This window comes from Pleurodeles waltl, chromosome 5 (genome assembly GCF_031143425.1).
Source record: "Pleurodeles waltl isolate 20211129_DDA chromosome 5, aPleWal1.hap1.20221129, whole genome shotgun sequence".
In the NCBI taxonomy this organism is placed as follows: Eukaryota; Metazoa; Chordata; class Amphibia; order Caudata; family Salamandridae; genus Pleurodeles; species Pleurodeles waltl.
The window spans coordinates 918,202,496-918,218,014 of record NC_090444.1 but is presented as its reverse complement, the minus strand read 5'-3'; the positions used below and the strand labels follow the sequence as shown (position 1 = coordinate 918,218,014).

Below are 15,519 nucleotides of genomic sequence, written 5' to 3'. Positions count from 1 at the left end.
TGTTGCCCATTTGCCCTTCAAAGGTGTCTTCTACTTTAAGCTCTCGTCTTTTGGGCTAACACCTGTGTTGTTTGTTCCTTCAGGAGGGAGATAACACCTCTCTCCTCTGCAGCCCCTAGTGTCTTTCTTGGGATTCTTTAGCACATCTCCCTAGGAGAGCTGAAAGTTGTTTGCAGGACAAGTCCTGTGTACATCAGCTAATGGGTACTGGAAACCCTGTGCATATAAAGTGGAAAATTATAAAGTGCACATTGCCCATCAGTGACTCTAAATTAGATTTTCCCTTTAAATCGATGTTAATGCACTGATTCTTTTGATTCCAGACAGTACAACCCTTAGTAGCCCCATTCAGGTGTTAGTGGAGCTGGGGTGCCAGCCTGTTTCTTTGTTCTTGCCAATGAGGCTACTAGGCTTCTCACAGCGAAAGGGACAATTTAGGAGGTTTACTTCTGGAACATGTGAAAGTACAGTTTACACCTTTTAACATGCAGCATCCTGCCCTAGGGCTTGTTAGGCCTACCATAGGGGGACGTGCATACCCTAAAAAGGGAGGTTTGGGCTTTCCATTTCTTTAAATGGTAGTTAAGTTAGCAGTTTTAAACTGCCCTTCCAGGCAGCAGCGGCAGACTGGGAGCCATGCTTTACCTTGTTGTACTTATGGTGGCATGTAGGAAAGTATCTTTCTGACATAGTTCGACCCACTTTTTTGCCTGGTATCTGTGTGTTTAGACTGCAGTGTACTGGGATCCTGCTAAACATGACCCCAATGTCTGTTCTGTCTCCTTTAAAATGGTTGCTGGTAAACTTGTACACCCCACAATTGGCATAGAGGTGCACCCATGTAAGTCCCCTAGTATATGGTACTTAGATACCCAGGGCATCGGTACATCACGGTCTTCCATGGGCTGCAGCATACATTCTGCCACCCATGAGAGCCCATGCAAACTGTGTTGGCAGGCCTGCCATTGCAGCCCGTCTAAAAGGGTGCATGTGCCTTTCACTATCGAGATAAGGCTTGCATTATATAGTGGTCACTGCACTTAGACACTGTAAGTCACCCCTCTGCTAGGCCGTTCAGCCCAAAAGCAAGGTGCATGTTCCGAAGTGTGAGGGAACCCCATGCATGAGAAGAGGTTCCCCTACAAACCTCAGACTCTATTCCCTTGGCTTTGTAAGTGCGTGGAAGCCATTTTTAGGTATGTAGTGGACACTGGTGAACACAAGTAGTCCAACTACATAATGACTTCTCCGAACCTAGATATAATTGATATCAAACATGTTGGCGTCATGCAACTACACAGAGTCCGGTGTTAGTTGCATGATACCATGGACTCTGGGGGTTCCTTAGACGATCCCCCCAGATCTGCCTGCACAGCCTTGCAGGGTCTGCCTGCCAGCCTGCGCTGCTGCAGACCCCCAGACACTGTTCTGCCCACTGTGGCACAAAACCACACAAAGGGCAGGGGAGTTACCACCTCCTGTCCAGATCTTCCCTTAGGAGGTTCACAGAGCTCTGCCAGGTGGCCAAATGATTCTGCCATCTTGAAAATAAGACTAGCAGAGGCCCCTGGGAGTGTCTGACTGGTTAGGCCAGGTAGATGAAGTATCTGACCCCCTCTTATAGGTGGGCCACTGCAGATAGTGAGCAACACCCATTTTGGGTTACTTAAGGGCTTCCCCAAGGGTGGATCTTCAGATTTGTTGAACAAGACTCTACAAGGAACTCTCTGCAAGATATCTTCTGCTCGTGGATTCTGAAGCCACTGCTGATCTTGTTTTGGAACTGAACCAAGTCTGTATCTAGGTGAGAGGGCTGCAACTGCAGCACTGTTTCTCCAGGTCCTGCAAGATTTCTGCAGCGTCCGTGGCTGTGCATCCCCAATGGTCACATGGTCTCTGTTTGCATCTAAGAAGCAGGAAGTAATTTAAAGGCTATGCAACACTGGTGGTGGTTCTTTGGTCCTCTCTGGGTCCAACATGGCTTCTGACCAACTTGGGAGATGGTAGGCCCTTTTTGCAGCCACTGGATCAGAAACCCTGTGCAGCATGACTGTTGCTCTTGCCAAGGCTTGTTAACTCTTCCTCCATGAGATCTTCAGGCTCCAAGAATCCCCACCCTCCAGTACTCTGCAACTCCAAGGTCACCTTCCACTCTGCGGCTCCTGCGACGTGAGACTCCTGTTTTGTTGTGCTGCTAAGGCCTCCCTGCGACTCCCTGTGCCTGTTGCCAGTGGGTCACTCGTGGGGCTCCTATGACTCCGGCTACCTTTCCTTCCTGCTGAAGGCCCGTCCTGACTCCCCTCCAAGAGTTGAGTCTCATGGACCTTGCTAGTCCCCGAAACTCTGCAAACTTCCTGCAACTTCTTCTTGCATTTGTCAGTGCTTGTTGGTGGTCCTGCTGACCACTGACCCACCTGCAATCTGGTGACTGACGCAGGACAGCTCGTAGGTGACTCCAAGGATCTCCGGGCAGCCAGCCACACGACTCTGCAGCTGTACTTCATCCTTCACCGACCTGCAGTAACTTCACCTCTAAGAGGGTGGGCATTGCCTGCCGGCTCCGCCTGGACTCCTCTGAGTGGTCAGAACACCGTCCCCTTCTATTTCAGGTTCTTCACTTCCGGAATCCTCCTTTTGGTTCCACCTATCTGGTCCACAGCTCATGACAACAGCTGGAAAACCGAGGCTCCCATTGACTCCAGTGAGGGTTTCCGATCTAATTTCATCCAGATGCACCTGGGCTCCCTGGTGTAGGTACTTTCATCTTCTGGGTATCCACAGGTGGGGGTACTATCTAACCTTCTTTTTGCTAACTGATTTCCTCGAGGTCCACTGGAAAAGGGCCTGAATCTGGGAAATTCTAACCACAACAGTCATTTGTTAGCCTATGGGACACCCAGCTTGTTAACTACTCTGCACCCGGGTGTCTCTTATACTTACCTCTGGTAATTCCTTACTCCCCCAGCTTTTCGGATTCTAACACACTTACCTTGGTTGCGCAACTTCCTTCTTATACCACTTTCTTAGTATATGGTTTTGCCCCCCCTCCCCCATAGGGCACCATGCTTTTCCTGCTTGTTTCTTAGTGTATTTTCTGTGTGTAGATATCCCTGGTGTAGGTACTTTAATCTTCTGGGTATCCACAGATGGGGGTACTATCTAACCTTCTTTTTGCCAACTGATTTCCTCGAGGTCCACAGGAAAAGGGCCTGAATCTGGAAAATTCCAACCACAACAGTCCTGTGTTAGCCTATGGGACACCTAGCTTGTTAACTACTCTGCACCCGGGTGCCTCTGATACTTACTTCTGGTAATTCCTTACTCCCCCAGCTTTTGGGATTCTAACACACTTACCTTGGTTGCGCAACTTCATTCTTATACCACTTTCTTAGTATATGGTTTGCCCCCCCTCCCCATAGGGCCCCATGTTTTTCCTGCTTGTTTCTTAGTGTATTTTCTGTGTGTAGATATCTCCAAGTGGAGATTTACCAACGTTAGTATAGGATTAGTGTTGTAAAAAAGAATGCTTTATTTTTGCAACACCTGGTGTGGTTCCTTCTTGTGTGATTATCACTGACTGACTACTGTGGTATTTTAAGTGCTTTACACTCCTCCTGCTCTCCACAGCTTCCCCTAGAGAGCTTTGGTTATCTAGGCACAAAAACACTGTCACTAAAGGTTGCCTGGACACCATAAACTGAGCCAGCCTACTACAGGGCACAACTAGTGCTGTAGTCCAAGAGAGACACTGCGACCCACAGGCCCTAGGTATTCCTGGTACCATTTACTAGGGACTTAAAGGTAAATCGGGTTATGCCAATTGGGGAAAGGCAATTATACATACACCAGGTCAGAGCACATGCACCGAGTCCTGTTTGGTAGAGACACTATCTAGCTGCAGATACCTTGCCGACCTACCCATCCCCCCAGCTTTGTGAAATTATTTCTAGGGGCAGGGACTCCCCTTTCAAGGCCCTAGTTTTGTCATACCAGTAGTCAGTGTTCTTCATAGCTCTGTGCTTCTGGTGTGGAAAGTCATGAAAAGCAACTGACTCTGGCGCGCCTAGATGATTCCTGTATATAACCTCCAGTGTCCTTTTCAGTGCGGCTGACGCTGGATGTGGAGCCGATTGATGCTACCTACTGGGCCGCAGGGGTACTACTCTGGAAAATCTTCCAGATCTAGTCTGATGCCTAGGGGAACTCAAAAGTAAGGAATCTGCAGCTAGATACAGTCTCAACCAGATAAGGCATTACCAAAGGTAAGTAATTTGTCCTTTTTTACAACTTCTTCTTGTTTATCTGCTGTAAGCCCAATTTGAGGGTGCATAGAACTTGAATTGTTCAGCCACAAAAGCTTGCCGACTCTGCAATTACAAGAATAAAACTATTAAACACATAGTATGCATTTGCCCAGCATCTTGAGTTTCAGAAAAAGTATCTGAAGTCTTTGTTTATTGCCAGAAAGAAGACACAAACAGTATAGGAAACAGTAATGTTTTGCTTTTTAACACAAAATTGTAAAGCAGTAGGAAAAATAACATTATTAAACTTGACTTAGTGCCTCTTACGCTAGACTAAATGTAAGAATGTCTGGAAATGTTACATTCTCAAAGTTTAAATTGTCTTTGTGCTTTCAGTGATGATCAACTTACTGTCTAGCTGCTTTTTATCACTTTTACCTATTTATTGTACAGCTTTTTATTAAATCTAATACAATAAATTCATAATCATAATAGTTATTTTATAATACTTTTCCCTCAGCTCTTACAGTAAATACATTTTTTTTGTTCTTTAGAGACTCCTCAAACGAATGTTATACATGTTACACAGCTGGAAAGAGACACCATACTGGTTTGCTTGGATCGTAAGTCACGTTTTATAAACTGTATCTTTGGTTGTATGCACTTTTTCTTTCAACCTCCTTTAGCAGTTCTCCAACTTCCACAGCTGGTCCTTTCATCAGTAAATTAAATTGTAAAATCTTGTCAACTAACAAGGGATTGTCTGCTAGGATCGTTCTCCCATTTTAAGTATCTGATAGAGACTTCTAGTTGCAGATGCCTTACCTTAGAATTTTCCCCCAGGCTTTAGACTGGATCCGTAGATTTTTTCTTCAAGCAATACCCTTGCGCGTCGGTAAGTGGCGTCGGTCGACTCTGCAGGCATCGTGGTCGCTGTGATGACGTTGGGAGTAGTGCATAGGCGCCGCCCTCGCTCAGTGATGTCAGTTCTTTTCTTTACGTGCCACGCGCTGATCTGAGAGAGCTACCCTCAGCTATTTTTTGGTGCGAACTTTGGTGAGTTGAGGATTCAAGCCGTGTGAGGACTGATGTCGGTGACGGACCCTCATCGTGTCTGTGGTGCCTCGAGCGTGACCACGACCCGAAGTTGTGCTCCGAGTGCTGGGCGATGCATCCGAAGGCTTTGAGGGAGAGGTCCCTAAAGCTGATGGCGGCCCGGCCCTCGACTCCTCGTAAGTCCCGATCTCGCTCGAGAGGAAGGTCTCAAGGTCGGTCACGGAGCCACCACCACTCGTCTTCATCGAAGTCGTCAGGTCACGGTAAGAAAAAGAAGTCGTCGTGAAGTCCCATAGCTCTCCGACTTCACCCCGTCGCTCGGTCGACGTGACGCAGGATGAGCGTCCACGAAGTAGGCCTCCGTCCTCGGAGCCTACGTCTGCATCGGCTCCGCGTTTCCCTGAGTTTCCCGGAGCCGGAGCGACCCCCGCCCAACTCAAGGAGTTTTACGGGCCATGCGCCTCATCTTTGGACGTGCCGACCCCGATACGGCGCCTTCGGGCCCGAGGGGCCTTCGGGTTCAGCGCTGGCGGCTTCGCCCCGGCCACCGAGGTCGTCTCTGTATGGGGATCCGCACCGACGCTGGTCACACAGTCGAGATCTTCCCCGGCGCCAGGTCGTTTAGTGACGCATCTCGATATCAGTAGTGCCCACTATCGACATCGACCCGATTCTCATCCCCGACGACTCGGAGTGGGGTCGGCCGATGCCGACATCGGCTTCGGTGAGCCCTATTCGCCCGAGGTCGGATTCTGACCCATTTTCCTATGGGTACGAATACGTGGAGGAATTGGAGGGGTCCCTGGACCCTTATGAATTCCAGGAAGACCCTACTATGGACTGGGCACAGGACTTGGGCGAAGCCAGTGGTCTTGATACTTCTCCTGACTCTGGCATGCTGTCTCCTCCTACCGTGGCTACGGCGGAGGGAGCTACCTTTGGTATGGTGGTTAGTAGGGCGGCTGAGGTCCTTGGCCGTGAGCTACCTACTGTCAAAGTCAGGTCTGACCTCCTGACAGAGGTGCTTCAGCCTGGGCCTTCTATTTCTGAACCCCTTCTCCCATTTAATGAAGCCCTCACTGACGTCCTTTTGGGTACATGGTCCAAACCCAACACAGGGGCTTGCCACCATCGGCCTGCACGGAACGACCCGAAGTTCCTGTCCCAACATCCTACGGCTGAGAGTCTTGTTATCCAGGTGTCCTCTTCTTCTGGCGCGTTCCCTTCCGCACCTCCGGATATGGAATCCAAAAGGCTAGAACAATTTGGTAAGAAGTTATTTTCTTCCTCCAGCCTCGCGCTGCGGTCCGTGAACACCACATGCCTTTGGGTCGTTATTCCCACTCCCTGTGGGATACGGTTGTGCAGATACCGAAGGAGGCCCGTGCTATCGTCTCCCAAGTAGTCAAATATGGGAGCGACGCGGCAAAGTTCACAATCCGTTGTGGGCTGGATACGACCGACTCTCTGGGCAGATTGGTTTCTACGACAGTGGCCTTGAGGCGCTGTGCCTGGTTACGTACTTCTGGTTTTTTGGGGGATGTCCAACAGTCACTCATGGACATGCCCTTTGATGGCACCCGTCTCTTTGGAGACAAAGCGGACTCGGCTTTGGAGAGGTTCAAGGAGTCCCGGGCTACGGCTCAGTCCCTTGGCCTTTCTGCTGCCACACGCCCCTCCACAGTTCACTTTTCGTCCCTTTCGTGGCCACGGTGGGGGCGCCCTTTCGCGTCCTTAGGCTGTCCAGCGTGCATAGCCCGGTGGCTGGACTATTCGTGGCCGGGGGCGAGGAATCCCACGTGGTTGTGGGTCAGGGAACCAGAGGTCTGTCCAGTCCGCCCCTGCAGCAGCCTCCAAACCTTCCTAGTCCGTCCCCTCACTCCCGCCCAGTAGGTAGCAGAATCCGCCATCACCTGCCCCACTGGGAACATATCGCCAAGGACAGGTGGGTTTTGCAAATCATTCGGAAGGGCTACTCCCTCCCTTTCGAATCCGCACCACCACATATGCCACCATCCTTCCATCCCCTTTCGGAGGATCATTTGGTGCTTCTGCACCAGGAAGTCGCGGTTCTCTTGGCCAAGGGAGCTATAGAAAGGCTCCCTGTGCCAGAAGTAGGTCGTGGTTGTTATTTCCACTACTTTCTGATACCAAAGAAGGACAAAGGCTTGCTCCCTATCCTAGATCTTCGGGACCTGAACTTCTTCCTCAAGAAGGAGAAGTTCAAAATGCTCATCCTGGCTCAGGTTCTGTCTGCCTTAGACCCAGAAGACCGAATGGTAGCATTGGACTTGCAAGACGCTTATTTCCACATCCCCATCCTGCCTTCCCACAGATGTTACCTACGATTCGTGGTAGGTCACGAGCACTTTTTAGTTTAAGGTGCTCCCTTTTGGCCTTACCAGTGCCCCTCGGGTGTTCACGAAAGTGATGGCGGTGGTTTTAGCTCATCTGCGCAGGTTAGGGGTCTCAGTCTTCCCCTACCTAGACGTCCGGATGTCAAAGGCGCCTTCGCCCCAGACAGTGGTCTCACACCTCCAGACTACGGCGGACCTCCTGCACCAGCTGGGGTTCACTGTCAACGTGCCGAAGTCACACCTGACTCCCTCTCAGACGCTCCATTTCATCGGGGCAGTTCTGGACACAGTGCGGTTTCAGGCTTATCCTCCCCAAAAGCGAGTCCAAGACATTCAGGCTATGATTCCGATCTTTCAGCCTTGGTCTTGGGTTTCGGTGAGACAGACTCTGAGGCTGCTGGGCATCTTGGCCTCCTGCATACTGCTAGTAGCACATGCCAGGTGGCATATGTGGGCTCTGCAGTGGGACTTGAAGTTCCAGTGTGCGCAGAATCAGGGGAATCTCTCCGACATGGTCCAGATCTCGGAGGGCACTGCGAAAGACCTTTAGTGGTGGCTTTCAAATCCCAATTTGGTCAATGGCAGATCCCTCTCCCTTCCCCAACCAAATCTCTCAATGGTGACAGATGCGTTGCTTCTGGGTTGGGGGGGGCCACATGGGAGAGGCGGAGATCAGAGGCCTCTGGTCTCCGGCGGAGTCGGGACTCCACATCAACCTGCTGGAACTCCGAACAATCAGACTTGCGTTGAAGGCATTCCTTCCCTCTCTCAAAGGGAAAGTGGTGCACGGACAACACTACCGCCATGTGGTACTCCAACAAGCAAGGCGGGGTAGGTTCCTGGACCCCATGTCAGGAGGCACAACGCCTCTGGACATGGCTGGAACATCAGGGCATTACCCTGATGGTTCAACATCTGGTGGGCTCTCTCAACGCCAGAGCGGACAAACTCAGCCGCCGACGCACTGTCGATCACAAATGGCGTCTCCATCCGGAGGTGGCGCAAGGTCTCTTTCTCAAGTGGGGAGAGCCTTGGTTAGATCTGTTCACCTCTGCATAGAACGCGCAGTGTCAGCTATTTTGCGCGTTAGAGTTTCCAAGGCGGCACTCGCTCGGAGACGCTTTTCGTATAGAGTGGAACTCTGGCCTCCTTTACGCCTTCCATATCCCTCTTCTGCCCAGAGTTCTCAAGTAGATCAAGAGCGACGGGGCCCAAGTTATCTTGGTAGCTCTGGACTGGGCTCGAAGAGTGTGGTATCCCGAGCTACTGAGCATGTCCATCAATCCTCGACTCAGACTGCCTCTTCGGGCGGATCTTCTGTCGCAGCAGCAGGGGATGGTCCTCCACCCGAACCTGTCCAACCTCCGCCTTCATGCATGGAGATTGAGCGGCAACAGTTGACAGCATTTGTCCTTCCACCCGAAGTCTGCAATGTTATCTTGGCAGCCAGGCGTCCCTCGACTAAAACTGTATACGCCTGTCGTTGGAATAAGTTTGTGGCATGGTGCACTAACAAATCTGCTGACCCCCTCTCTGCCCCTCTTTCAGAGGTTCTTCTATTCATTCTTTCCTTGGCCCAGCAGGGCTCTCCATTGGGCACCCGTAAGGGGAATCAGTCTGCCATTTCCTCCTTTCTTAGGCTTCCTGATCAGCCCTCACTCTTTAAATCTCCTCTTGTGAGTAGATTCTTGAAGGGGCTCACCCACTTATTTCCTCCCACTCCCTTCATCATGCCTCAGTGGGATCTTAATCTTGTACTTAATTTCTTGATGTGTACTCCCTTTGAACCTATGCATAATTGTCCCTTACGGCTCCTCACATTCAAAACTGTCTTTCTCATCACCATCACCTCTGCTCGCAGGGTGAGTGACCTTCAGGCCCTTTCTTCAAAACCTCAGTACACCCTGACAAAGCACTAGAGCTTCCTTTCTTCCTAAGGTGGTTACACTGTTTCATGTAGGCCAGTCCATCACATTGCCTACCTTCTACGCACCCCCACATTGTTCACATGAGGAGGAGAGACTCCACCGTCTGGACCCAAAAAGAGCGTTGTCGTTCTATCTCAATTGTACTAAAGACTTCCGGGTAGACTATCAACTCTTTGTTGGTTATGTGGGTGCGAAGAAAGGGAAGGCGGTGCAGAAACGTATCATCTCTCGATGGGTGCTTCTTTGCATCAAAATGTGCTTCGCCTTGGCGAAAAAGCAACCTCCTTATGGCTTGCGGGCTCATTCTACCAGGGCCACTGCTGCATCCACTGCATTAGCACGCGGAGTTCCTGTCCTGGACATCTGTCAGGCAGCTACGTGGGCATCCCTGCACACGTTTGCTAAACATTACTGCCTGGACAGTCAGGTCCGACGGCTACTTGGTCGTTCGGTCCTGCAGGACTTTCTAGTATGATCTTAGTTCGCAGCCCACCACCGAGGATGGCATTGCTTGGGTATCTATTCTAAGGTAAGCAATCTGCAACTAGAAGTCTCTATCAGATGTACAAGTTACTTACCTTTGGTAACTAAATATCTGGTAGAGACATATTCTAGTTGCAGACTCCTTACCGCCCACCCATCCCCCCGCTTGCGAACTCATTTCTAGGGACCGGGATTCACCCTTTCAGGTCCTTATCTGTGGCGCACCAATATCAGTGTTCTTAGCAGCTCTGCGCTTTGGCGTGGAAAGTCGTTAAAAGAAACTGACATCACTGTGCGACGTCATCCCGGCGACCACGACGCCTGCGAAGTCGACCGACGCCACCTACCGACATGCAAGGGTATTGATCGGAGAAAAAATCTCGAGATCCAGTCTGACGCCAGGGCGAAAATTCTAAGGTAAGGAATCTGCAACTAGAATATGTCTCTACCAGATATTTCATTACCGAAAGTAAATAACTTGTACTTTAAGGTTCCTTATGTACGGACTTTCAGATTTTCTTCTTAACCCAATTTCTTCTGGCAAATCATGCCATTTCTTTTTTCTTTTTTTTAAATATATCATAAACAATAATAGTGGGTTTTAGGGCAGTCTCCTTCAACCATCAGCTTCGATGTGTCAGTAACCTTTAGCAGCTATCTGGTGACATTGCCAGTCACATCTTGAATCGTTTCACATGCATATTCTAGTCTCACTGGATTCTAGGTTGTGTACTTCCATTCAAATGTGTGAGGAACTTGGGTGTATTATATGGTGTAGTTGTTTGACTCACTTTTCTTCATTGCCTAACTAGTTTAGTACCAGTGGGTTTCATTTGTTAAACCTTCCAGCTCAACATGGGGTAGCTCTGGCTCTGAGCAATAAGGCTTACACAAAGCAATACATGGGAACAGTACCAAAGCAGTTGAAGAAGTCAATGACACACTCAAGAAATCTGACAGTTCATAAAACAGACTGTATTTTTATATAATTTTAGACACCACACCAAAAAATATCCACCAGAGGGTTCCGGAGATATTGATTTTACAAGGTACATTAAATATGCAATTTTTACTCAACCGCGAACAAGCATTGGCAAATTTAACTAATTTGGCACTTGGAAACTTTTTGAGCAAAAACGTTTGACTAGTTGTATTGCGGTTGTATTGCAGTTGGTTATCATTAGTTTGAGTGACCAACTCTGACTAGGAGGCAGTCAAGGCGACCAATTAGGCCTTCATAAACAGTTACTTCAGCAAGTTAAACAGTCAATCTTCAGTCCATTCTAGACACTTTTATCCTGCTGGATCCTGTGAAAGTGGTCCTGATGCAAGGGATTACAGGATGCTGAAGATTCTCAAGGATGCTTTGGATGCACTGTGGTTGATAGGGGTCTTCCTTTAGCTAGTTGAGATGAAATGGTCCTGGCTTCAGGGTTGACATCCCTCAAAGTCCTCTCAGTCTTGTAGAAGTCTTATTGTCACTGCACCACCAGTAGCCCAATACAGCAGTCCCAGCCAAATTCTTCCCTGGGTGACACCTCGCCTTCAGAACAGCAAAGCTTCAATCCAATGACTCACCTGGGTTCAGCGTATTCAGATGTGAATTTGGGTGTCTGGTTCTGATCTCTGTTGCTGCACTGTGGTGGTTTGAAGATTCTGGGCTGCCAACTTGCCTCCGTAGGCTTCGTCAGCTGTTGTGCCCCAGTGCTGCGAACAGGAGGTCAATCAACAGAACCTTGTAGTCTCTTGCTTCAGCTGGTCTTCTGAGACGTCTTCTCCATGACCAGGGCCTTCTGATGGATACAACTACCTGTGGATTGATCACCTTATGAATTCTCCCAATGCGCCAGCATTCAATGGAAATGTTCTTCTTAGCTCCCCATGTCGACGAGGACGTCACAATTGCACGGCTCCGCACACAACTCTGTCTGACGTGATCATGGAAATAAGAAGTCCTCGCCGACGTGCTACCGTCGGTTCCCGTTTTTTTTTCCTACCTCTTGAACAGGTACTGTTTCGAGGAATTGTTGTTGAGCATTATAATGTCTCCACCGAAAAAATTGGGATTTAAGCCTTGTTAGGAGGTCACATGTCGGCGACGGAGCCTCATTAGAATTGCTTGTGGTGCCTGAGCTAGGACCATGATGTGGAGGGATGCGTGTCCTGCCTGCGGATTAACCCGAAGGCCTTAAACGAGAGAGAGGCTAAGCTCTTCTTGGCAAAAGCTAAGAAAGAGAAAAGGGGTCACCGAAAATCAAAGGCGGAGGATACTTCTTCGCATAAGTCCTCCAGGTCACATAAGAAGCAATGCTGGCACGAATCTCGACACCGTTCTTCCAGGGATCGGTCTCGGTCTCTGTCCCCTCCAAAACAGCGCCATACGGCCTTGGATATCAGTCCTACAGTGACTCCTCAGCCTCAGTGTCCTCAGGATTCTCCGGCGCCGACTTTGATAGAGGTCTCCTAGTCCCCGGCAAACCCTACGACTCAGTTTTCTCCTGTGTCCACTCATGGTCAGGAGTGGGGTGTGCAGGGATCTGAGTCGGTTCAGACGCCTCAGGAGAAGCAGAGGTTTCCTGCCTTCCCAACTCGAGGAGCGGATCCATCAGCGTTCCTCAATGCTATGTTAAGCATTTTTAACAGAGCTATGGCCCCTGCTGGTCCCACGGGTCCGTTAGCATTTGCGCTGTTCAAGCAGGCTCCGTTTGTACCCTTCTATCTGGGTGAAGGTGCTGGTTCCGCGCCGATGACTTCACCACCCTGGATGATGATGCTGCCCCCACCGCCGATGGAGTCGAAGCCGTTGCCGGATGGATCCTGTTCGACCCACATTGTCTCTCCATCCTCTCCTCTGCCACAGTGTTCATCTGCTTAGAAACTGGCGTTGTTGACTTCGGCTAATTCTCTGTTGACGCTTCGTTTGGAGTCTAGACTGAGGTCGAGAAGAAGGGCCTTGATGCTCTTGGAGGAGCAGGAGTATCGGCAACAGCTGTTGGAGGAAGGAGAAATTCCGGAGCCTATTAGTGAGTTTCAGGGCCTAGACTCTGCAAGTGGCTTGAGTACATCCCCTGAGTGGGATTTCTCATCCCCTGGTGAGCTCACAGGAGAGGCAGCTTCAGTGTAATGAGAAAGGCTGCTGAGTTTTAGGACCTTCCTTTGCCGGAATCAGAGGTAAAGACAAACATTTTACCTGAGGTGTTACATCAGTCAACTACATCTTCTAAGCCTCTCCTCCCTGTTAATGATGCCCTTACTGAGCCCGTTCTGGACATTTGAAGGAAGCCTGTCACAACTCCAGCGGTTTCCAGGACTGTGGCTGGGGGGTACAGAGTTTCTCCAGGGGATCGGCAGTTTCTGTCACAGCATCCAACGCCGGAGAGCTTGGTGGTGCAAGCCTCTTGTTCTGCGAGGTCTGCTCCTGGTTCGTTCCCTGAGACACCTTCAGATAGGGAGTCTAAGCGTACGGAGCAAACAGCTAAAAAGGTCTTCTCTTTGTGCAGTGTGGCCTTGAAGTCTCTCAATGCTACATGTGTACTGGGTAGGTATATCCATGCCCTGATGGACTCAGCAAGAGCTGTTGTGCCAAGATTGCCTCAGGATGTGCAGGGACAGTGTGATGAACTCCTGTTAGACTGTCAAGCGGCAGCCAAGCAGGCTATTCAGTCTGGCTTGGACAGGGCAGATTTGGTTGCCAGGGTGATGGGCACTTCAGTAGCAGTCAGGAGGCATGCCTGGCTCAGGGCTTCTGGTTTCTCCACTGATGTTCAGGCTACTCCGATGGACCTTCCTTTTGATGGCGATAAGTTGTTTGGGTCCAAAGCCGACTCAGCTTTGGAACAATTTAAAAACAGCAGGGCTACTGCAAGGTCTTTGAGACTCGAAGCCTTATCGTCTACACCCTTTAGGTCTTTTCGAAGGTTCAGGGTTTTTTTTGGGGGGGGTGGGGGGGGGGCTTTTTCAGTGGAAGGCCACAATCCAGCAACCTGCCAACCCTCTCTACAGGTCTTATAGAGGTCAGGGAGGGTTAGATTGCGAGGAGCCACTCAGCAGCCCATCAAGGAAAGCAGCCCTAGTTTTCTCTCCATCTTATATCATGTTTCTCCCGTAGGGGGGAGGTTATCTCATTTTCCCCACAAGTGGGAGTTAATCACATCGGACTCTTGGGTGCTGAATATTGTGGGGAAAGGTTATGCCCTTTCTTTTTGGGAGTTTCCCCCCTCCCATCCCTCCCCGTCATTCGTTTTGCACTGAAGATCATCTCCTGTTGCTTCAGCAGGAGCTGCAAGTCCTTTTGTTAAAAGGTGCAGTGGAGTTGGTTCCAGCGCAGGGGAAGGGTCAGGGATGTTACTCAAGGTATTTCCTGAATCCTAAGAAGGATGGTCGATTGAAGCCTATCCTGGATCTGCGGATTTTGTATTGGTTTCTCAAACAGGAGAAGTTCAAAATGCTGACCCTAACTCAGGTGCTTCTTGCGTGGACAAGGAAGAATGGATGGCGTCTATCGACTTGCAGGATGCTATATCCGTATTCTGAAGTCACACAGGAGGTATCTCCGGTTCGTGGTCGTGTCGCAACACTACCAGAGGAGGAAAGACTTAATTGCTTGGATCCAAGATGTGCTCTGAGTTTCTACATTTAGAGGACAAGAGACTTTGAAGCTGATGATCAACTTTTTGTTGGATATGTGGGCAAGATGAAGGTCAGGGCCGTCCACAAGAGCACTCTTTCCAAGTGGGTCATTCTTTGCATAAAGATTTGTAATTCGCTAGCAAAGAAGGTTCCTCCTGAAGGTATTAGGGCCCATTCTATCAGGGCTAAGTCTGCCACTTCGGCCTTGGCTAGAGGTGTCCCAGTTGTTGAAATTTGTAAGGCCGCAACTTGGGCTTCCCTCCATACTTTTGCGAAGTATTATTGCTTGGACTCGGAAGTTAGGAGGGACGGCCATTTTGCACGTTCTGTTTTGCAGGATTTCTTGGTTTGACCAGTCAGGCACACACACCTCCGAGTGCGGGACAGCTTTGGGATTCTGTTCATAAGGTAAGGAATCCACAGGTAGTTGTATCCATCAGAAGAACAAGGTACTTAACTTCGATAACGCTTTTTCTGGTGGATACAGTAGCTACCTGTGGTTTCCTCACAGTCCCACCCACCTCCACGTTGCCTGTCAGGTCATACCAAGACTTCTTTTATTATAAATGTATAGATGTTTTGGTGTTTCTATATAAAACAATATTGTGGTTTATATTTGTACTACGTTTGGTATATATTGTTCTTGTGAGCTCGGTATTCACCTTTTCGCTTCGACAGCACGTAAAAATGGTAAAACTGATGTCAGCAAGCTGGCGAGGAGGTCTTATTGCCACAATGACGTCAGAGAGTTGCATGCGGAGCCATGCAGTTGTGACGTCCTCGTCAACGTGGGGAGCTAGGAAGAAAATTTCCGTTGAATGC

At 49.5% G+C, this 15,519-nt stretch overlaps 1 protein-coding gene across 5 annotated transcripts in view; it reads left to right on the top strand.

The window, feature by feature from the left end:
- Positions 1 to 15,519, top strand: part of MAP4K3 (mitogen-activated protein kinase kinase kinase kinase 3) — a 960,603-nt gene that overhangs the window by 782,331 nt on the left and 162,753 nt on the right. For all 5 annotated transcript variants that reach the window (XM_069235044.1, XM_069235047.1, XM_069235048.1 and 2 more), the window contains one exon: positions 4,799 to 4,867. In XM_069235044.1, coding sequence (XP_069091145.1) covers positions 4,799 to 4,867 — 69 coding nt within the window. The remainder of the gene's footprint in view (positions 1 to 4,798; positions 4,868 to 15,519) is intronic.